General features: G+C 31.8%; 1 protein-coding gene across 1 annotated transcript in view; it reads left to right on the top strand.

The window, feature by feature from the left end:
• The window catches only part of LOC146532078 (thrombospondin type-1 domain-containing protein 4-like), a 72,834-nt gene that overhangs the window by 7,733 nt on the left and 39,622 nt on the right, over positions 1-25,479 (top strand). Inside the window, exons 2-5 of the mRNA XM_085197044.1 lie at positions 10,272-10,527; positions 16,105-16,171; positions 17,162-17,277; positions 22,253-22,370. Coding sequence (XP_085053170.1) covers positions 10,487-10,527; positions 16,105-16,171; positions 17,162-17,277; positions 22,253-22,370 — 342 coding nt within the window. The 5' untranslated portion in view covers positions 10,272-10,486. The remainder of the gene's footprint in view (positions 1-10,271; positions 10,528-16,104; positions 16,172-17,161; positions 17,278-22,252; positions 22,371-25,479) is intronic.

Genomic DNA, 25,479 nt, shown 5'->3' with positions numbered 1-25,479 from the left:
GTATTGTCACTCGCTTTATAACCAAAACTCAATTTCCATACTAAATAGGTTTTTGTTCAACTAATTCGTCATTCAAATTGAAGTCACGCTGCTAAAAGTGTGTCAGATGCATGTTTTTAATTTTGAAAGCGTACTAATATATATCAATGTGAATGTCTGTTTGTATGCCACGCGAAAATGACTCTATCGATTATCATGAAACTTTGTACACGTATTCTTAGAGGTAAGAGATAGGACATAAGATATATATTTTTTTAAAAATATAATCTTTTGACTAAAATGAATAAATAAATTTTTGCGAGTGAATCCGTTCAAGTCTCTAATTTTCATTATATTAATAGAGTTTGGTCATTCAGTGATACATACAGAATGAATTAGATTTTTGTTTTAGTGTTAAAATTTATTTTAAAATAATATTTTATTTTTTAAGTCCATTCCATTGACACAAATACAGGTCAAACAACTGCACTAGAATTGTAAAATCTGAGTCGACATTAAATATAAATATATACGTAGCTATTCAGCACGTGAGAAAACCTTTAAAAACTTTACCAATAAATTAGATAATTGCTTTAAGTTGTAAGAGAACTGTTTCCTAAGTAACGATAACACCTCCAAAGATATCTTCATTCTTGTTTAGTGCATTCTTGTATAAAGGTTTTTAGATTAAATATTGACCTCTAGACAATACATGTGAAATGTTATACGATATTAATCCCCATTTAAACGAATTTAGGAGCAGTTTCGTTTGAATTCGTGTAGATTTATTTTTTTAAGTGGAAAAAGTAATCGTTTGTTAAATAAAAGAATTTATAGGAATCACGTTTTCTAAAACTGTAGTAAATTACTAAAAACGTAAGATTTAGTTGAAAATAAACTCATTAAATGGAAATAATTTATGAAGGCTGTCATGTGTGCAGGGGCACAAAGTTGTTACTGTAACACAGCAGAGTAGGCAGAGGGAACCTAGTTGAGATACTCCGTTCCCCACCCGACCTTACGTGGCAGAACTGAACTCAAACGAAAGCCATTTAAATGTAACCATTTTTGTGAGAGGCGGATCGAATTCAGAACAGAACCATCACAAAGATAAACACTAGACCAAAGAAAGACTCTTAGATTTGCAAGGTAAGTCCAATGTGCACAAAGGCAAAGAAATACTTGAAGGTGACCAATTTCTATATATATTTTATTATAGAAGTTACATTATTCTGGAAGAAATAATTCATTATTATTTATAATCTTGGAAGATTAGAAATAATGTTCTTTCTGTAAAACTTAATTCTGATAATCGCTGATTCGTGACCACGAGATTTTAATGCTTCAAGTTCTGATAGAAATGTTGATGTCAGCTTATGTAATATCTTGTTGTAGCTTTAAGAGATTTCCTTTTGTTAACCTTACTTAATATTTGAGTCAATTGAATCGTAATAGTACGATTGGAACGAAAGTGTCCTAATGGGAACGGAATGTCCTAACACTAAATTCCCAGATTCCCTCTGTCTATACCTACCTGCAGGATAAAACGTGAAGCGTGATAGCAAAAAATATTAAAATTGTTTCAGTATTAACTAAAATGAAAAGTCTTTTACGTGAATTATATACTAATATATAAGAAACAAATAATAAAAAAATACTTAAATATACATAAAAATTCCATTTTAATATTCCATACAATTAGTTAGATCGTCTCACAGTGCCATTGACCCCGTGGAATCACGGGTGTCCGCTGTTATATCATTATGTCCAATACTGTTCGATCGTCGACACTTGACCTCTCAACTATCAAGTAGCCTCTTCTACTTATTTAATGTCGGTTTCAATTATTTTCTTTTATTTTTGTCCTTGAATTGTTTCAGTATATATCGTGCAATAAGTATTTGGCGCCAGCGATGAAGAGGCAGTTAGATTTGCAAATTTTATTGTATGATGGAGGGAACCTAATGAGGGAACACTCTGTTACTTAATTTCTGTTGAATTTTAGAGGCATTGTGTGTTGAGTTGAAGATCTTAAGATCTTTGCCTTGTTACAAGAGTGAAGAAATGAAATTAATTCATAATAGTAGAGTGGGGATGGAACCCGCAACCGCATTTATAATGACAGACTTGTGCTACTGTGCTATGAATGATTGTATAATATATATTTTAAATTTCAAATAAATTATTTAATTATATTATTTTCAAATTGAAATAGAGATGTTGGAGCTATAGAAGTATACACCGAATAATATTAAAAATTAGAGTCGAATTAAAAACTGTTAACATCCATAGTTTAGAAACTCTGATACTTGTTAATTGTTTAAATATGGTAGGAATTATCTAAATTTATATTTTAATCAGAAAATAACAAAAATAGGTATGGAGAAATGATAAAAATTAATCGAATAGTTATCTGTTATTATTAACTTTGTCTAATAATAACTAACAAGAATCGTAGGTTGCTTTAAATTACAATTAAAACTATCTTAAAAAGATAAAGTAACCCTATTTTGTAAAGTTTTGTTTAATTTTGAATTTCAACTGCACACAGAAATCTATCTATCTTTTAAATATTTTTCTCTTTTGTCCCTTTCTCGTATAAGAGGATTGGCCGCAGGTTCAATAAGCCTATAATAAACGATGGTGTCCATACTTAGTCTCACCGGGTCTATCTAATATAATTAAGTTTTATTATAGAGTTATACTAGAAGTGATATCAGTGTAGTTTAGTGTAGTGTCAAGGCTCTGTGTTTTCCGCGTTTTCTAGTTGTTTTAAAAGTTTCGTAGAAAATTGTCACAACAAAACTTGTTATAGAAATATGAAAACTAATAGTTTTTTTCCATTTCGGGCATTATTATTAAATTGTTTTGTTAAATTTATGTATGTGTTTAAAAATATATCTATATATATAAAATGACTTGTCCTCACTGACTGAGGTAAGACGCACGCACAGCCATAACCGCTGATCGTAGAAATTTGAAATTTGGACAGAAGTTTACTTCAATAATCTGGACATCCACTAAGAAGGGATTTTGAAAAATTTTAACCCTAAAGGGGCCAAATAGGGATTGAAAGTTTGTATGGGAAAAATTTTAAATCTGCACCGATTTTTATAAAATTGTAAATTCAGACTCTTAAAAATATTTAATTGAACACGTGTTTCACGGTTTTTTAGAATTTACCCTCTAAGGGTGCCAATAAGGGGTTGAAAGTTCGTATGGAAAAATCTTTATAACGCCACCGATTATTATAAAATTTTAAATTTAGACTCTTAAAAATATTTAATTGAACATGTGTTTCATGGTTTTCCAGAATTCACCCCTTAAGGGTGCAAAGAAGGGGTTGAAAGTTTGTATGGAAAAATCTTTAAAACGCCCCCGATTATTATAAAATTTTTAATTTAGACTCTTAAAAATATTTAATTGAACATGTATTTCATGGTTTTCTAGAATTCACCCCCTAAGGGCAAATAAAGGGTTGAAAGTTTGTATTTAAAAATCTTTGAATCGCCACCGATTTTTATAAAATTTGAAATTTAGACTCTTAAAAATATTTCATTGAACATAAGTTTCATGATTTTTTTTTTTAATTCATCCCCTAAGCAATAAGCAAGCGAAGCTGCGCGCGTCCGCTAGTCTTTTATAAAAGATATAGGATGGCAGGTCCTGGCGCAGAGGCACGGGCTTTGTGACTGTAAACGCGAAAGGTTGCGGGTTCGATTGCCACTTGAGGAAATTAAATATTTAATATTTTCATTTCTTCTGTTCTCAAAATTCGGCAGAAAATGGGGAACACTCCGTTCCCCATTACAAATCTTAACACTACGTGTACGGTATACAGCGTGAACCTAAAAATCTTTCATATTGAAAAGTGATAACGTTTCTAGTGTAATTTTCTCTTAATAAACTTAAAATTATCATAGTTGGCAATTTCCTCCCACAAGAGGCACTATGTTATAATTAATGTTATATACCACGAAGCAACCATTTACTGTTGCTAATATCCGATATTTCATATAGTAATCGCTTTAATCAGAACCTTGTAAGCTTAACAAGAATATAATTGAGAATAAGTTAAAGCAATTTCTTTTCGACAACATGCTATAATAAAAAGTATAAAAGGATCAATTAGGAAAATTTTATTTAAGTTTTTTCGCACTGGCGGTTCTCAACGCCGCTCTTATGTAACCACAGCGAAAATTGAAAATATTTTTTTATTTTTATTTCATATTCCCCAGTAGTAATCGAACCCAGAACCGGTTACTGGCTTTCACATGCTGGTACCCCTAAGCCACAGCTGGCTTCCTATGCTGTTATTAGTTTGCTAATTACTTACAAATGCCTATTAGGAGGAACTCTAATGAAGTGGTACATTATTAATATTTTCATTACTGTCTTCTATGCCACACCTAAACCGCATTGTTAACAAACTAAGATATTATGAATATGAAGAAAATGCTTATTATTACATATTTAAAAGCATTCACGTTACTTTTAATTTAATTTATTTAATATTTTTAGGGTTCCGTACCTCAAAAGAAATCATTACATATACATCAACAGGCAGGCATCAAGGCAGAGGGAACTTAGTGATAAGACACTCCATTCCCCACTTTCTGCCGAATTTCTGGCATTGCGTATTGAGTGGCAGAACTCAACGCCGCGCTTTGCCTCGACACCAGAGTGATGAAATGGAAATCTAAACGTAAATAAATATTTCACTTCCTCGAGTGGGGATTGAACCCACAACCGTCGCGTTACAGTCACACCCTTGTGCCGCTACGCCACTACCGCATCAGATAAATATTATTAATTGTAGAGAATATAGAGAATCAAAATTCCTTAACGTCACATAATATTAGAAAATAGCAACATTAAAGGTTCCCCAGTAACCTAATACTGGCATAACAAAATTGCTATACGAGTTCACGCTTACCCGCTCTGCGGTTTCAATTTTACCCGACCGCGAAGAAAGGGAATGTGTCACTAGCTTCACGTACTAACAGCTGATATGTGGTTTCTGTGCTGCGTAACATGGTGTGAGCAATAACTCAGCTATTTCTTAATTATGCTTATCAAATATTTTGTGTATAATATAATTAAATAGTATAAATTAAAATTAAATATCAGCTTCACGCTGTATCCCGCATACAGCAGAGTAGGAGGAACCTAGTGTCAAGGCACTCCGTTTCCCATTCTCTCCTAAATTCTGGAGACCAGACACGCTTTGCCTCGACACCAGAGCGAAGAAAATGAAAATATAGACGTAAATAAATATTCCACTTCCTCAAGTGGGTATCAAACCAAGACCGTCGCGTTACAGTCACACCCTATTGCCTCTGCGCTACGACGACCTCCATTAAATAGTAACATTGATCTATTGAAGTCTATAGTGATGTAGAGGTCAACCATGTGACTGTAAGGGAGACAGGTTGTGAGTTCGATTCTCAGTCGAGGAACTATAATCTATATATATAAAATCGAAAGGTCACTCACTTATCACGAAATCTCAGAAACTACAAGTGCTAGGAATCTGAAATTTTGCATAGGAGTTACTTATAGGACGTAGGTACTCGCTAAGACGGAAATTTGTAATATTCGACTTCTAAGGGGTTGTTATTGGGGTTGAAAGTTTGTATGAAACTTCGTTGCAAATGACATTTGTCTTTGTCATTCGTTACTAAATGCTAGGAGTCTCAAATTTTGCATAGACGTCACTAGGACGTAGCCATGGAGACAGAAATTAATAATAACATAGTTCACGCGGGTGAAACCGCGAGCGGGCCGGTAGTATTGAATATTTTCATTTCTTCGTTTTGGTGTCGAGGCAAAACGCGGTTGAGTTTCGTCTCATATTCTATTAGAATTCTTGGGAAAGTGGATAGCAGAATATCTTAACACTGATTTCCCTCAGCTTACCACGCTGCGGGATACAGCGTGAAATCCAAAAAAATGGATCAACTTTTCTCGTCATCCAATTTCTTAATACATTTTGACTTGAAGTAAGCAAGTTACGAGTATGTTTGCTGAAAATAATTAATGTCGTATTTGATTACGTGTTAAACGTGATGCAGAAGAGATCGTAAGTGACTTATGCATGAGTTATTTATTTAAATTATAATGTTTACATTACAAAGTCAATGTAAGCAGCTTTTACATATATATGTTAAGCATATGCTTAATATAATATGACTAAATTATATTTGTGTTATAAAAAAAATTATAATTTTAATTTATTAAGGTAATAAAAAATTTAGGTCGGTATAAGTTATTTCACTGTTTTTTTTATTTCACGCTGTATCCCGCTCATAGATTGAAAAGTAGAGGGATCCTGGGAACTTAGTGTAAGGTAAGACATTCCGTTCTGATTAAGACACTTACATTCTTCACATTTCGTCGAATACTCGAATTGCATGTTGGGTGGCGGAGCTTAGCGCTTTGCCTCGTTAGTACCGCAAGGACATTAAAATATCAAATATTTTTACTTTTTTGTTATATGTATAGGTTTTATTTCTTCGGGTATCGAACCCATAACTTGTCGCATTTACAGTTGCTCAATTGTGCCCCTAAACCACGACTCTCCTTATGTATTTATTATTATTTAAAAAAAAATCCTTTTTTTAAATCTCCAATGGCTGTGACGATGATAGCGAGTAACAGTATTTTCGAACAGACATCGAATTAGTAGAATGTGGTAAGTTAGGCCCTATTATCATTATTAGCATGCAAGGGCACTTACCTTTAACCCATACTCGATATGACCTATTTAGTGGGGCGGTCAAACTTTCTTTATAGTTGCCGCTTGTTGAAGACTTTTCTTCTATTCAATTACTTTATAAAATCGAGGAATATATTTTAATTAAAAAGACACACACACAGATATTTATTTGTTATTATTAGAAATATTTCAAAGATTTGATATTTTTTTTTATCTATGATAAGCAGGTACGTCAAAGCTTAAAACGTACACAACGTTAATTTTACGAGTAGGTGCTTGAGTTTTAATTGGAATAACAAATGTGTAGGATCTTAAGGACTTTCTCTTGCCATTGTTAATATTTTTTATTTTTTTTAATAGTCACGTTTTGTATTTGATTAACGAAAGTTTTGTATGACAAATAGAAACTTACCTAATTATGCTCTAACAGGCATTATAAATGAAGAAAAACTAAATAACTTTTAATTAAAACTTAATATATTATTGTGTAAATAGCTAACAAGTTATTTATTTTAATAATCTGATTTAAACAAAATTTTTGCTGATCAAATATAATCTGTGGTACAGTTTTGGCGGGAAACTACAAGTCTGTAATGTCAATCGTATTTCATGAAATTAAAATGTACATATATCTTTATTTTAGTTGTTTTAGATTGTCTTAAAAGTGTTTAACAATAAATTGTGCTCTTTGATAGTAAGTTTTTAAAAAATAAAGTAAATTATTGTTATCTTTAATTGTGAATGAAGGATTTTATTTGGGATCTCAATGGTGTGTTCACCATTAAGTTTAAGCTGAATACTTCATAATGTTTAATGTAACTTAGTGGTAAAAAAACATCAATGAACTATAAATTCTTATCAAACAACTTTGTTGTTATGTAATAAAATAGTATGGGTTTTAGACCACCTAGAGTGACAGTGAAAGTATCTATTGATAAAATTAACTCGGGAATTTGGTATTCCAAACGATTTCTTCTAAAAAGGAAATCATTAAGGTATAACAGTGCTTTGGAAATAGAGTTTTAAGTTTTATTGTTTCTTTAAATTGTTTATATGATTTCAGTGGAATATTTAAAATTGGTTTGTTTTATGTAATATGCATTTATAGACAGAGAGGCAAAAACTATTTTTAACTTATATTTTTTATCAATTATACTTAGTTCTAAGTAAATAAGTATACAATATATTAATTATTTTTTTAATAGTTAAATATAGTAGATCTTTGCGTATTAAGCGAAAGCTCAAATTGCAGAGTACCTATAGATATTATCTTTCTTCTTTGTGGTGTTCTTCATTACTGAAGGTCGTCGGCCTGTTCTGGTAGGTCTTGGTGGAAGAGCAAACGAGATGCTTCCTTGCCTTCCTGTCCTCTGCTTGCCTTATTGAGCAATAAGGCATAGATATTATAAATCTTATTATTTTCAATAGTTTTCTTCTCGTGCTCTCCTATAATTGTAGCTCTTGTCAATAATTTTGCAAAATCCCGAGATATTGGTAGCGTTTCTAACGAACCCTTTTATTATACAAGAAAACGAGGCTAAAATTCAATGTAAGTACTTGATTGGCATCGACGTTTATCGTCCGCGGAACAATTGAATGACGAATGCGATTTTTACGGCCCCACTAAATGATTCATTCTGAAATAATTATTCATATTCGAGATATTTGTTGATATGGAATTTGTCAGTTTGCGTCAGGGGTCGCGATTGTGGTCTTTTTTAAGTGTTTGTGTAGTGTCAGAAATATTGATATGTAGGTTTTGTTTTTCTTTTTTTTTTTGGCTTCACGCTCTATCCTGCAAACAGCTGGGTAGGCAGAGGTAATCTCCGTTAGGACGCTCGGTTCCCTACATTCCCCAGAATTTTCGAGTCATTGCGTGCTTATTACAAACATTTAATAGTAATATATTAAATGTTTATTGTAAAAGATATTATGATATGGCCATAATACCTAATATTAATTAAATAGATGTACTCGTATTTTATAATTTTTTTCTTTTTATCCTATATAAGTATATTCCTCCATACAAAATTATCATAATAACATTTAAAAAAATATATGCGCATTGTGGAGTCCCTCGTGGCGCAGTTGCGCGATTATGGGTTTGATTCCCACTAGGGGGTGTAATTTATTAATATTTTCATTTCTTCGTTCTGGTAACAAGGCAAAAAAACGGCGTTAGGTTCCGCGACTCAATGTACAATACTTCGAAAGTTTTAATAATTTAAACAAAAGATAAAATATAGACATATTCATTTTAACATGCAAAACGCAAATACTAACTGTATTGTTCGGGCGCATTTCCAACATTTCTCTTCCTGTTGATATCACATAAATTGTATGGGAGTCCATCTTCATAGAAGGCATGGGAGCGACCGATGTCCAGTCGTCTATAGGCACCTTGGCTACGCGGCCGTACATAGCTAAGGGCCTTCGTAAACCCGGAAATACTAACTTTTTCGATATATGTATTGGTTGTGTTGCTATTATTTTTAAGTATATTTAAATATTAAATTGTATAAGCGAAATTGAATACCAGATTCTTTTAAAGGTAAGGTTTAATTTGAAAGTTAAATATAAAATTAATTAAAATATAGTTATAACAAAATAAAGTGGTTATTGAAATTCGTACTTATCAATGGTTTGAGTTATTGTTTATTTGTACTTTAATACGGAAGGGGCAGAGAAAAATAAAAAAAAGCAATAATAAGTAAAAAGTAGGATGTATTCTTATGTGAACTATAATTAGATACTTAAAAAAATAAGTAAATAAAACAATCAATACATTCAAAATATATAGCGGTGGCACTGGGTCACAAGTGTGTAAAGCGACGGTTCTGGGTTCGGTCCTCATTCGAGAGAATGAACTATTATCTCTTAATGTTGATTATTGCTTCGCTCTGGCAACAAGACAAAAGCCCAGCGTTGAGTTCCGCAACTCAACACGCAATGCCTCGAAAAATTCGGCGGAAAGTGTGAAAGTTGTGTTATTTGTAACTTAACACTAGATTCCCTCTGCCTAACCTGCTATATGCGGGATACAGCTTTAAGCTGATTTTTTAAATTTTTATATTGTTAAATATTTTATTAAACAATTAAACTTAATAAGATTTATACTTAATAATTCAATTTTGATTCACACGTTGAAATTTTCTGCCATACTTACTATATACTTTGATCAGATAACTTATCCAGTTCAGTCCAGGCACAGTGACACAGTGAGGTGTGTTGTAACAGTTTGGTAACAGCGTTTATCTCTGTTGACTCGATGATAATATTCAAGACACGAAAACTAATCATATTTAGAAGACATCTTAGAAGCTATTTATTGTTGGGAAAAGCGGTGAACGTTTAACGTTTAACGCCATTCATTTTAAGTCAATAATCACGAACTGTCAAATGCTCAAAGCTATATGGCTTTGAAGCTGTTGTCCTCGGTGTTGATATTAGTTATTATTAAACGTATGTTTATATCATAAAAGATTAATAGATTAAATTAATTATTTTGTTTAATTTAGAATCCGTATAATATATATTCAAATGGTAAACTTTAAATTATATCAATTTGTTTCAGATTTGGTCTGCCAGTATAAATTGGAGCAATTTCCGAAGACAGATGAACCACTGCTATGATAAATCGTGAAGTGACGTGAATAACCACCAATAAAAATGATACTTATTACTTTTGACGTATAACATAGTGATTACATTATATAGTTAGTAAGTTTTAATTGAATTAAAATGGACAAACACAAATGTTTAGACGGTGCTAGAAGTTAGTGAAGGAAAATGGAGAAGCGAATTTTATTTTTTGTAAGGAATTTGTTTTGGTAAGTTTTTATAATTATCTATCTATATATTTTTAAGCTTGAACCTGTGTTCTTGCATATAGCAGGATAGGCAGAGGAAACCTAGAGTTAAGGCACTCCGTTCCCCATTTTCCGCCTAGTTCTGGAGACTATGGGTGAAACGAAGTAATGAAATATTCAAATTCAAATTCAAAATATTCGTTATTCAAATAGACTATTATTATAAGCACTTTTGAATCGTCGAATGAACATATAAACAAAATGCTACCACCGGTTCGGAAGGCAGTTCTGCTGAGAAGAGCCGGCAAGAAACTTAACAGTTGCTCTTTATTAAATATTTAATTTCCTCGAGTGGGAATTGAACCTACAACCTGGCGCAATCTGTGATTGCAAGCCACGCCACGCCACGACTGGCCTCATATATATAAAGAAATATTAATTGACCAAAGCTTTAACATATGCTTAACAAGCTAAATTTAACACTCTGTACTTAAGTATCACACCTTATTCTATAATAAACAATAATAGTTGACGAGTATTTAATACAGGTACTTTACACATACTGAATGTAGGTTTCTCCATTGAACAGCGAAAGTGCTGTTAGTACAATGTTATCATATTATTGTTTAGTGCTTATATTATATGAGTTGCTGTGAATTTACGACTTCGCCGGCATATGGGTACCCGCAATTTGTTTAAAATTTAGCTTTAGCTTTGTAGATACTCAATGGGGAAAGTTGCATGTGATAAAAGTTTATTTCAACAAATTGTATATGTCTATTGGTTGTATTGGAATTTATTAAAAAATAGGTTTATGGGTATTTCTTAAGGTTAAACATCTTTTTTTTTAATAAGTATTCTTTTTTTCTAAGTATGGAACTATGGAATAACAATTTTAATATTTAAAAAAATATTAAAGCTACTTCTTAAATTCTAAATTTGAAAGTTTATTTCTTCATTGAGACTTTTTAAGCATTTCTAGTATATTTGTAAAACATTAAAGTTATTTATGTATATTTATAAGAGATTTCGTATTTTCATTTCTTCGCTCTGATGTCTAGGCAAAACTAGAATTCGGGGAAAAATGATTCCCAGATACTTTCTGCCTATCCTGCTATGTGCGAGATGCAGCGTGAAAATAATAAAAAAGTTGTTTTTCTAACTGTCAAATCACCATTTATAAACAAATGTCTATTGCTTTTATAATCATCTTATAATCCCACGGTAGATTCCGATTTATATACTTCAAACAAACGCCATAGTACGCGTAGCTCGTGTTTACGTTCAACAAATATTTTTACACGTTCAAACGGTAAACTTTTTGTGCCCACTCGATACTCCTTGGAGAGTAAAAGTAAACAGAAATTATAGTTCCATTCATAACGCACGTGCTAGGTAAGGATTAAAAAAATAAGGCTTGCGTGTGAATATTTAACTTATTGTATATTTGAAAATTATAACGTGATCATTATGGTTATTCGAGTATTTTTTACAAGAAAAGAAAAAAGATATAATTAATTAAGGAAAACTATTTTAAATGTCAATTCAAACTGAACTAGAAAATAGTTAATAATCCAGTCTACGCCTAATTTTTTAAGCATTGTGTGTTGAAGCGGAACTAAACGCCGTGCTTTGTCTTGGTATGAGAGCGAAGAATTGAAAAAACTATTGATAAATAATTAAGTTTCCCGAGTGGAAATGGAACCCACAATCGTTGACAGTCACACGCTTGTACCCCTGCGGTACGATGGTCTCACTTCCTTTATGTATATTTAACTGTCTTAGTAAAAATATATAAAATAGATAAAGAAAACAGTTAAATAAATTCAAAAGTCATCTTGTGTACATCTTCAACAATATTATCACAGCGTGTTCATAATATTTATATGTAGTAAAAACATCGTTGTCGCTGTTTTTACTATTAAATTCACTACTAAGATTGTAAGTAATTATGGTAGATACTAACGTTAAAAAAGCTTCTATTTTTATATGTAAGCGGAAAAAGTTTTAATTAGTTTTCAATACATTAATAAATTATTTTGTTTTGCGGAATAAAAAATGGCGTCACATTTTTTCTAGTGCTCTCTAAGCAAAAAAAACATTTTTATTTATAGATATTATAAAAATAATTTGATAATATAATATTCTTTATTAAGCCAAAAACATATTATAAAAAGAAACAAGTAAATATAGTTTTATCTCCAAAGAAAATATTAGTTTTTATTCTGTTGTTTCTGTTTCTTTTTCAATTACAGTCAAGGCATAGTTAACATAAATCCAATTAAGTAGACATGTTTAACTCTCTTCCTCAGTTGTAATATTTAACTAAATATTAGCTATGTAGTACATACAAATAGTTAATTAAATTCATGTAGCATTTTTTTATTTAATAATTAATTACCTTAAATTGGTTAATAAATAATTTGTTAAGAAAAAAAATTATAATTAATAAATACTGACTTCAAATGTCAACTATGAACAACCGTAATGCTAAAATAATATTCGTTGTGAGATTACAAAAGTAAAAGAAGTAAACAATATAATCACAACAAAAGAATTAAACGCGTGCGGATTCTAATACATATTTTACATAATTATTTTACTTTATTAATGTTTGTGGATTATATAGGCCAGTCGTGGGGATGGGGCACAAGCATGTAAACAGGACAGGTCGTGGGTTCTCATTCTCTCCAATCTCATTTCTTTGTTCTGGTGTCGAGGCAAAGCAAATTTCTCCAGAATTCGGTGGAAAGTGGTGAGCGGAGTGTCTCAACACTAGGTCTTCTCTTCCCACTCTGCTCTGTAGCGTAAACCTAAAGCTGAAGCACTTATCAGATAAGCAATTAGATCAATAATTATTTATTCTTTACATATCAACGCGCTACAGATAAACCTGTACAGATGCCCAATGCAATTAACTGACTCGATACCAATACATAAATATAATCTGTGGGAATGCAATATAAATATGAGCAAGGATACGAATTCGAATCACCAGAAATAATTTCAACTGGCAATAAAGATAACGTAATACGCGTAAAATGTCGTACCAAGGGCGAAAAACATAAAAATAACGGCGTTTAGCACTTAATAAACCACTTAAGATATTCATTAGCAGTAAGTCGTTCGATCGGTTTAATGTGTGCGGACCGGGTGTGTTCGTCGTTCGTCGAAAATGTATCGTTACGACTTTAACATCTAATGGAGATGTCAGATTGCGCAAGCTGGGCGATGCGTGGGTTTTTGGAGGGTTGTCGCGTGGTGGTTTTGGGTTTTTGATAGAGATAAATCAGAGTTAATAGTGGATTTGGTATTAGTTCTTTTTCAGTTTCGCGCTGTTCGTATATATCAGGGTAGGCAGAACATCTACACTGTTCCGCACTTAATCCACCGAATTTTCAAATTGAGTGGCTGAACTTAACGCCGCGCTTTGCTTTGTTACCAGAGCAAAAAAATAAAAATAATATTAAATAATAATTCATTTTATTATTTATATTAAAATTTGATTTACTCTGGTATCGGATAAGTCGCGCGATTTGAATTTATTTTTGCCTATATAAAATTTTGGGCAACTTACTTGGCTTATTTCATTATGACTTTAACAACCAATCAAATAATAAAAATTATTTTATTACAAAAAAAACAAAAACAAAATAATAATATGTAAAGTTAATCTACATCGACAACCCTAATGATAAACAACAAGCAGAGAAAGCATGTAAAGTAGAAAGGCAATGTGATACACTGCCATAGTTCGTCACCCACAGACTCATCGTTTAACCTAATGGGCTCGATTTTGAAATTATGTCTCCAATAAAAATAAAACAAAGGCTTCAATATAAACGATAAAAATATTAGAGAAAATTGTGTGATGCGGAAAACGGAGACATGATTCATTTGGTTTTCTCCGCCCACTCGCAAAATGCAGGAAATGGGTAAAGATAGAGAATAAACGTTAAAAGTGCGTAAAGATAATAAATTATTAATAGTGGTGGTGGGTTACTTTAATGAGCTCAATTATTATTTATCAATATTTTGGTAATCTTTAACTAAAACGAAATCATTAAGTTTTTTTTGTCTTCTCGCTGTATCCCCCACACAGTAGGGCATGTAGAGGGAACCTAACCATGTCGAACTCTGTAGGCATTATGTGTTAAATGGCGGAATACAACGCCGCGCTTTGCACCGACAGCAGAGTAAAGGAATGAAAATATTAAATATTCCATTTCCTCCGACGGGAATTGAACTTACAACCTGTCCCGCTTACAGTCACGCGCTTGTGCTCCTGTGCCATTACTATATATTTTACGGTTAAAGATATTTGTTTCCATTAAAGACATAGGCCACTTATATGGAAACATTGGTTAACAAAATAAAGAATTGTAGTCGATCGTACATTAATCAATTAAAGTAACACATTTTTTTTTTGCTTACTCATTCAATGCATTTGTTTTTTTTAAGGTGGGTAGCTAGACTAGTAATATTTATTTATTTATTTTTTTCATTTATTTATGTACCACACAAGAAAGAAAGTACAGAAAACTTATAACAACAGAAAAAATGTGTACAATGGATAACTTATCTCTAATAGAGAAACCCAGAAACCCTTGAATGTAGGAGATGTTAAAAGAAATGATTCGGGTGCGGTATTTTAATATTATGTTAATAAAATAAAACGGAAGGACGTACCATTTAAATTTATACGAAAAATATTATAAGAAGGTATATTTGCAAATCAAATTTATTAACTAAAGTCAACGTAAACGTTAAATGAAAAACAGAGTGACTATTCACAATCCACCATATAACATAATTGTGATGTACTTGGATAAAAACAGTCGCTTTTTAATAAAAATATAATAGTGACTGATAATAATTTTAAAATTCTTTTTTTTTTCTCTAAGCATATTTTTTTGATTCTAGTACATATTTTATAAAACAAAAAAAATATTACCAGTATTTATTTGCAATAAATATTTTTTTTCTTTCTATATATATAATAGGACAAGATGAATATAGACATGTCCTGTGGAAGTTGTTAGCGCTCATTATGGCTGACCGTGAGACCTGCAAATTGTGTACAATGCTCTTGACTGACAAATAGCTGGTGGGTACGATAAATACCACAACCATTACCACTTACTTAGAAAGATAATTTGAAAGTAGATCACGATTTTAGGTTTTGATTGTTATCCATAGAATAGGATAGCTTAGGAATTCCCTTGGTAGAGTAATTGTTATTTTTCTAGGGTTTCGTACCTTAAAATGGAAAAATTAAACTCTTATAGAAACACTTTGTTGGCCATCTGTCCGTCTATCTAGGCTATTTGTTTTAAGATGGCGTAGAGGCATCAAGTTGAAATTAATATGAAATATTTAGATCTAGAGTTCCTTAAGCAAGTAGGTGAACGTTTCTAGGTTTTTGATAGAAAAATATTATTTCATACTTATAATTTTATTTCATTTTATACAAAGTGGGTGCAAACGCCCGCAAATTTAAATTTGTTAAGTTTTTTTTGTATGGCAAAAAAAACCTCTTAGTAGTCATATAATATGTAGAAGTAAGAAAATTTCAATTTTATATTGTGTCTATTTCAGGTTCATCTATATAATGCAGCTTGCGATGGTTCTGAGTGAGGCAAATTTAACTGCAAGTTCAATACAGGTAATAAGTTTAAATAACTAATTAGATTTTAGTGGACGAGGTGAAGACCATATGCTGATGCTGACCATGAAACTCTTACTACTAAAACTACTACTAGTAGTTTAATATAACGAGTTCCGCCACTGCACCTTGGCAATACTGCTGAAAGTGGAGGATGGAGTGTTGATGGAGTTAATACTAGGTTCGCCTGTCTACCTCATAATAATTACTTTCATATGCTAAGTTGCGCCAGCAGTAACCTTTCTTAGTAAAAATAAACATTTGGTAGAAAACGAAATAATATATTTTCTTATTTTATGCTGAATTCGGCAGAAAGTGGGGAACAGAGTGTCTTAACACTATGTCACTGCCTATCCTGCTGTATGCGGTATACAATGTGAAATTTATTTTATGCGGTGTTTATGATCGATGGTTAAATTTTTTTTTTTTTTTTTTTTATTGAAGATGGGTAAGCATTTGTCCGCTATCTCACCTGGTGGTAAGTGACGATGCGAACGATGGTGGAGCATGCTTACCCAGAAAATGCCTATTCACTCTTTCCTTGAAGACGGTCAGGTTATATTTAACGGGGAACAGTTGAGCAGGCAGGGAGTTCCACTCCTTAGCTGTTCTTATAAGGAAAGTGGAGGCGAAGCGCTGCGTACGAGAAGCAGGCACATCGATAACATATGGGTGAAACCCCAGCCTACGTCTAGTGCTCTGCTGATGGAAAGGAGAAGAGGGTATCAGGTCATGCAACGCTGCTGCACACTCTCCGAAATGTACCCTATAGAATACCGACAGGCATGCTACTTTACGACGGTGTTCGAGGCTTTGCAGCTTTGCCTCAACAAGCTCTGTGTCGCCAATGAGCTTCTTGGCGCGATTTTCAATTACTATCTTTTTAAATATAATATTATTTTTATTTATATTATATTTATTTATATTGTATTTATTTATATTATTTTTATTTATATTTATTATTTAAATATAATATTATTTTTATTTCAGATAGAAAAAGAATCAGTAGTCGGTTTGTACGCGTGGAGTAGGTGGGGCAGTTGGAGTCCATGTTCCAGAAGTTGCGGTGGCGGAGTTTCAGTACAAGAGAGACAGTGTCTGCCAAGGTATTGAAATATTGAATTATTTTAGTGAAAAATGTAGAAATAATCTATATGTATAATAAAACAGTAAAAATATTTTGTCTGTACATTTAGTATTTTTGACTGAAATGGTTCGAGGGACAGTTAAAGACAGTGAATTCTGTTTATTAAATAAATAATCATGTAGTTCAACCGGGCGAAGCCGTTGGCAGGCTACTAGTATGTTTTATAAAACGATAGTTCAAATATATCGTTATATTACAAAAAAAAAGTTTTAATATTGATATATAATCATTTCTAATAATAATTATACCTCTTTTATCAAACATACAGTCAATACTTATCTACAGCGTGTTCACATAACATAAAATCTTCAAATACGATAACAGTATGATAAAATAGGGTTATATAGTAAACTAGACGGCGCTAACTAGCTCGGGGCGCGAGAAACGAAATTTGTAAACACCATGCATGCGTTTATACGCCTATTAAAGTAATTCCCTTAACGGATACACCTTCGAATCAAAAGATAACAATCTAAAGATTGCTTTAAACACCTCGTTGGTATTAAATACAAATATTTTTTTTTCTGTTAACTTTTTCGTTTTTATTTAATAGTAAAATTGTTTTTTGTATGAGATTATTAGATTTTATTTGAGCTACTAAATTTGATTCCATTTTGGGGTATAAGTAATTGAATATGAAAATTTAGAAATGTGAATTTGAAGTGCAGAACGAACTTAATGGGAACGGAATGTCTTAATTAGGTTCCCTCTGCCTACCTTGCTATGTGTGCGGGATACACGCTTGTACCTGAAAACAAAAAAAATTGCACCTATAGAATTTACCTATCAATTAAATAACAATAAATCTGCAATACATTCAAAGATTTATGTATATATATTATTCTTGAATAATATATATTATAAAATTTGTATTTATTATAATTATATAAATATAAATTGCAATAATTTGAGTAATTCTTATAAGATTAAATATCCATTATAGATGTTTTCACTAAGTAGGCATCAAACTGTTTTGCGCAGGTCACAGGTCAAACGCAATCATAAGGGCCGCAAATTGCATTCTATAAAGATATACAATCATTTACTTAATTATATTTTAGTATAGTGTATAAAATTCTTAATTTTAGCATTAATAATGTATAGCATATATTTTTCAATAAAATCGAAAGGTCACTCACTCATCACGAAATCTCAGAAACTACATGTGCTAGGAATCTTAAATTTTGCATAGGAGTTATTTATAGGACGTAGGTGCTCGTTAAGACGGGAATTTGCAATATTCGACTTCTAAGGGGTTGTTTTTGGAGTTGAAAGTTTGTATGAAACTTCGTTGCTGCAAATGCTAGGAGTCTCAAATTTTGCATAGACGTCATTTATAGGAAATAGGTACTCATGGAGACAGAAATTAATAATAACGTAGTTCACGCAGGCGAAGCCGCGGGCGGGCCGCTAGTTCTAATATATAGATACGAGTTCCGTACCAGAAGTAATAGTAAATTCAATGCTTAAATATTTTAAATATATAATAGCAGTGATGACGAAGTAACGTTTTAAATTGAAAAAATATATATTTGTATTTCTTTCCAATTACGCTATATAATATTAATTATAAAAAATATTATAAATTAAAATCTGCAAATGTAAATTAAATTTTAAAATCATTAAAATAATATAAGTATAATATATCTGGTCTGGTCAGGTCATATTAAAAGCCTGTTCGCGTATTAACATCGTATAGCTACTTAATTAAATTTAAATAATAATTTAAATGAAAATGGAGAAATAATATTGAATTGAGTAGCCAGTATACTTGCTTCAATAAAATCTAAGGATAGAATTTTAAATATTGTAGTAAATTATTATTAAGGAAACTAATGTAATTACTTAATAAATAAAATGTTCTTACTATAAAATATTTTTTCTAGCTTCATGCTGTATCCCGCATACAGAAGGTTAGACAGAGGGAACTTGGGAACCTAGTGTAAAAGACACTTATGTAAAATATAAAATATTCCAAAAGGTTACGACTTACCTTATTTTGTTCGTAAAAAGTACAAGCAAATTGCGCAGCGAAAAAAATCAGTTAATAAAAAGGCAAGAATCGATTATTTTAATGGGGATCGTGATGTACTTGCTAAGATTGCACATACCTAAACTGTTTTATACATTGAAATTATCTTGTTTTCTTATTCTTATTGCGTCAATTAAGGGTACTAAAAGGGTATTTAATTTGGGTTCTTAAAGTAACCTATACATAATATGGAAACATAATATAGAAGCGAAATAAAAATTATCCTATCCTACTAATATTATAAATGTGAATATTTATGAAGATGGATGTTTAAACCACTATCAAATGAATATTAGGATTTAGATGAAACTTTACAGTTATATAACTCAGACATTAGAATAACATATAGACTAAAATTTTTGTCAAACGTTCTCAAAAGAGACGTTCTTCTATTGTATAGATATACTACAAAATATCGAAATAATTAATGAATAATTAAAAAAAAAAACGCCAAAGTTAAAATAACACCAAACATTCAATTCAACATAACAAGTAGCCTTATTAAATAATCATTAAATTATACTTGATAATAAATTAAGAAGTTCAAACATTAAACGACTGCCATCCATCACGAGACAGCGAAGTGATTTATTATCTCCACCACCAACCTCGTATCGTGTTTCGCGAGGTATTGTAGCGAATACGTACAGACAGATATAAATGAACACGTTGAATAGTATTGCCATTATAGCCTCCATTACCCTAATCAGATTTAAATGCTGATCGCGGCGGGAGATTAACCGGTTTTGATGGTAGTAAAGTGAGATAGATTTTAGATATGGTCGAGGTAACTGTTTTTTAGTGTCAAGCTATATTCCGCAGCAGGGCAGAGGGAATTTAGTGTTAAAACACTCCATTGTCTCCAGAATTTAACAGAAAGTGAGCAACTGAAGTGCCTTAACACAGGTTCACAGGTTCCCTCTGCCTCCTCTACAATGTGCGGGATACAGTATGAAGCTATAATATTAATATTTTTACATATTTAAACTTAATAACTACGAGGTAAGGTAAATAAAGTATAATATCTATACAGCCTAAAAACATTTACAACCTATCTACATACAATTGTTTATCACGACGGGAATGTCGAAGTCCTCGTTACAATAACAAACATGCATAAATTAAATTCCAATATTTTAAATTAGTTTTGATCGTATTTAAATTGGTTGTACGTACCGTAGGTGGACTTTCAACCCATTTCTAAATAGTCTAAATAGTCCAACCAACGGTTATTTTAATGAGCCATTTGCGTACAAACGAAAGCCCACCGTAGCCCATAGATAATTGTAACAAGGATCTAGGATCGAAAATGCTATTAGTTAGATAAGTAGGTAATCTAAATACAGTCATTCTTAATTAGGGGAAGTCCCGCGGGCAGTACCGCGAGATAGAGTTAACTGGCGAGAGGAAATGAGAAAGCAGTTATAGTTGATTCGGTTATATTTTAAAAATAATATAAAAGGATAAGAAAATATGTTGTGTTTAAAAAATATAACATACCTATTAAAAAACAGCTTCACTCTGTATCCACGTTCACCTATTTCTAGAGGCATTTCATGTTGACTGGCGGAAATTAACGCCGTAAATTTTAGTGATTATAGTAGGAGAGAATCCATTTAATTAGGCTATATATACAAGTGAACCCAGAAAAACTATTATTCCTAATCCTTATTCATATACTAATAACGAGACATCTATCTATTAATAATATAATAAACATAACGACAATCTAATAACAATTTAAAATATATTTTATTAATACGAATAGGACATCTATTGCCTGTAATTCATTACAGCTAGAAATAAATTATTAAGATCACCTCTGGGTATAAAGTCCTTCATTAAGTGTATACCAGTATAGCATCCTGCTGATAGGGAAGGTAAGAGCCGACAAATTAACTCTGGACATCATTTGTCATGGACTTTATAATGGAGGAACACGTTATTGGTGTGGTAATGAGGAATGAAATATTGTATAAGTGATTTAAATTATGTTTCCTCGAATATGGATGTTAGATGCATATTTGCAAATTATTTTTTTAAGTGAGGACTTGGGAACATAGTGTTACGGCATTCCGTTTCCGTTAAGAAAGTTCCGTTCCCTACATTCCGTCGAATTTTGGAGGCATTGTGTGTTAAGTGGCGGAATTCAGTGGTGTGTGCACGTTACCATAGTTATCGAGTTTCCTCAGATGGGAATCGAACCCACGATCTAAAAGGGAAAAACTAAGTAATAATTTTAATATATTATCTATTACATAACATTAAGATTTATTTGAAGTTGCTACCGACTTATACTATATGTTTTAATAAAAAAAGGTATTTAAGGAGCACATTTCAATATACAAATATATGTAATTGGTTTAATTTAAAAAATAGTACCTATATATGAAATATTTAACGAAATTCCTTTATAATTGTGATGATATCACAGTATAATTAAATTAGATTACTAGCTAGAGTTATTTGTTACTTGGCCGTTAAGTTTTTAAACCTTTCAAGTTACCGCCCATTTGTTTTGTTCTGTTTGGTAGTTTACAATTTCTAGTTATAAATGATAATAAAAGGTTTAATGAATTAACGCCTTCTTATATTAGATATTTTTTTCTTATTTTGATTGACAATTGAGGTTTTAGTGCATGTAAATGATTATAATAAAAAAATAAATAAATTTAAAATAAATAAAGCTGCTTCGGCCATAAAAAATCTGAAATTCTATTTTATTTTTCTTTTATGTATCCCTCGCACTGTGAAATTTAGAGATTAACATTTAACTGTAGATACTTTAGTCAATGTCATAACTACTTTAAATCGTTTTACAAGAAATAAAAAATAAAAAAATAAATATTTAATTGGCTTAGACTCATACAGTGAAAATACTCATACATTATATTTATTTCAGATCTCGTAATCTAGTTGTAAATGACACCGTGTCTCCAAATACGGCCGTACGAGTTACACGACAAGCGGCGACCGACTGCCTCGGAGTTCCTAAGAGATATCACGAATGCAATACGCGAGTAAGTTATTATTAAACTTTTGCCTTTTTTGTGGCTTTCCACTGTATCCTGGCTACAGTAAGTTAGGCAGTGGGGACCTAGTGCTAAAACACTCCGCTCCGATCTTCTCAACTTTTGAGATAAAGTGTTGGGTGGCAGAACTCTATGTCGAGCTTTATCTTGTTACCATAGCGAGAAACAGTAGTGACTCATTTCTCTGAATCGAATCTACAACTGACAGAACAGACACTGTATCGCTGCCATGTTGACCGCAATTTTTATATTATACTAGTAAAGACCAATTTTGTTGAAAAAACGCAAATATTTTTGTGTCTTAAATTAATTTTTAATGTAAAATATATATTTAAAATGTATTTTATTGATCCTTGCAAAGTTATATAATTATTATAGCTAGCTATTGAGCGATTATTATTTATACAAACCCTAGTAATATAATTGTTTATTGTTCTGTAATTATTACTTTCAAGTACGTTTGTAATAAACATTGTTGGGACCAATAGTCAAAATAAGTCGTAATAATGAAACGTATTGTTATCCATAGGAAGCATAGCATATAACAATAAGGTAAATACCATTCAACAATAATAATTATTATTTTGTAAGAACTATTGTTATTATAATGCAAAAAATGGATAAAATACAAAATATTTTAGTAATCTTCGTTATTTCTTGACATTTAATAGGCGGCGTTGAATTTCGCTACTTAATACGCTAAAGAATTCGGGGGCAAGTGGGAAACATCAATTTCTTAATGAGAAGCGGAATATTGGGTTCCCAGATTCCCTCTGCTTACCATGCTAAAAGTGAGATATTGATTGTAGTAGCATATATAAGAATAAAGAGTATGTTTTTATATCAATCATTTCTTAATGTTTCATTTAGCATTGTTTCCCAGCTCTCATAAGACCTAACGTTATTATAACTACAGCTTTACTAAAACAATAATACAGGCTAGGCTAGGCTAGCCTAGGCAGCTAATTAAAATCAAAACCCTTTGTTAAGTCATTTGTTATTAATGTAATTGATTTCCCGTGTCGCAATACATCCGCTTAATAAGCTGTAATCGATGGTAAATCAAGTTTTACAAGGTGGAAACATATGGTTCGATATTTAGTTTGTATTTTTAAAGAAAAAATTGTTTTGATATAATGTAAAATTACGTTATAATATCTATACACATAGCAGGGTAAGCAGAGGGAACCTGGGAACCTAGTGTTGAGTGGCGGTGGCGGTTCTCTCTAAGCTAAGGTAAAAGCTCTACTTGCTTTTCCAAATACCGGGATACTCCAGTTGACATCTCATCTATTGAGGTCAATATTGCATCTATACTAATATAATAAAGCGGAAGAGTTTGTTTGTTTGTTTATTTGTTTGTTTGTTTGTTTGTTTGTTTGTTTGTTTGTTTGTTTGTTTGTTTGTTTGTTTGTTTGTTTGTTTGTTTGTTTGTTTGTTTGTTTGTTTGTTTGTTTGTTTGTTTGTTTGTTTGTTTGTTTGTTTGTTTGTTTGTTTGTTTGTTTGTTTGTTTGTTTGTTTGTTTGTTTGTTTGGTTGTTTGTTTGTTTGTTTGTTTGTTTGTTTGCTTGCTTGCTTGCTTGCTTGCTTGCTTGCTTGCTTGCTTGCTTGCTTGCTTGCTTGCTTGCTTGCTTGCTTGCTTGCTTGCTTGCTTGCTTGCTTGCTTGCTTGCTTGCTTGCTTGCTTGCTTGCTTGCTTGCTTGCTTGCTTGCTTGCTTGCTTGCTTGCTTGCTTGCTTGCTTGCTTGCTTGCTTGCTTGCTTGCTTGCTTGCTTGCTTGCTTGCTTGCTTGCTTGCTTGCTTGCTTGCTTGCTTGCTTGCTTGCTTGCTTGCTTGCTTGCTTGCTTGCTTGCTTGCTTGCTTGCTTGCTTGCTTGCTTGCTTGCTTGCTTGCTTGCTTGCTTGCTTGCTTGCTTGCTTGCTTGCTTGCTTGCTTGCTTGCTTGCTTGCTTGCTTGCTTGCTTGCTTGCTTGCTTGCTTGCTTGCTTGCTTGCTTGCTTGCTTGCTTGCTTGCTTGCTTGCTTGCTTGCTTGCTTGCTTGTTTGTTTGTTTGTTTGTTTGTTTGTTTGTTTGTTTGTTTGTTTGTTTGTTTGTTTGTTTCTTTGTTTGAACGCTAAGATCTCTGGATCTACTGGATCGATTTACTTTGTTTTTGTTTTGTATGAAAGCTGCATTCTTCAGAAGTGCTATAGGCTATATAATATTACATTACACATATGTACTAATAAATTAAAATACTTTCTAATTTGACATGCAATTTATTCTGCCATGTTCATAACAACCGTCGTCGCTACGCGACCGCGTTCGTTACCGCGTCATTTTGATATTCATCCTTATGAAAATAAATATAATAGTTACTTTTAGCATTTCATCTAGATTGAAATTATATTTCTATAGAAAAGATAGAAATTATATTCTTATATTTCAAGCAGGCGTAGCCGCGTCCGGGTCCGCTAGTATCTAAATAAAGTCATCTCGAAACGGATTGTCGTAATTCGATTAAGATATTTACTTGGGCCAGATAAGTAAATGTGGTGTCATTAAATTATTTGAATATAGAAACGAATTAAACTTAACCATTAATAAACTTGACCATTAATAAAAAAAAGAAAACAATAATAACAATTTTGTATAATATTTTTTTAATTCCATAAGAAACGGAAATATGAAATAGAACGAGTTATACCCCGTATCGCTTTTTAAGTAACAGTAAGAACCCATAAACTTTTTATTATTTCCACGATTGCTACTGTTCCTTGTTGTAACAAGTTGTTGACACTAAAACGTTTGAAAACTTTATTTATTAAGCTACATACATATAATAAAATAAGAAATAAAAATAATTTTATTTCTTACTTTAATTGTATTAAATATTTGTATTTGTATTTAACATTTTATTGAGACCAGCGTGACGCAGTGGTGCAACCATTGTGCTACAATAAGACTGTGTAAGACGGTTTTACGTTCTATGCCTTTTAAGGGGAATAAAGTATTGATTACATTTCTTCTTTCTGATTAGACATGTGTTAAACTAGGTTCTTTGTGCCTAACCAGCTAAAATATCTTCAATTTTCCCGAAATATCTATTTTTTTAAATGTT

This window comes from Heliconius melpomene, chromosome 14 (assembly GCF_056956725.1).
Source record: "Heliconius melpomene rosina isolate 202511_hmr_F chromosome 14, ASM5695672v1, whole genome shotgun sequence".
Lineage (NCBI taxonomy): Eukaryota > Metazoa > Arthropoda > Insecta > Lepidoptera > Nymphalidae > Heliconius > Heliconius melpomene.
Note: the sequence above shows the minus strand (reverse complement) of the source record. Positions and strands in the feature narration are given on the sequence as shown.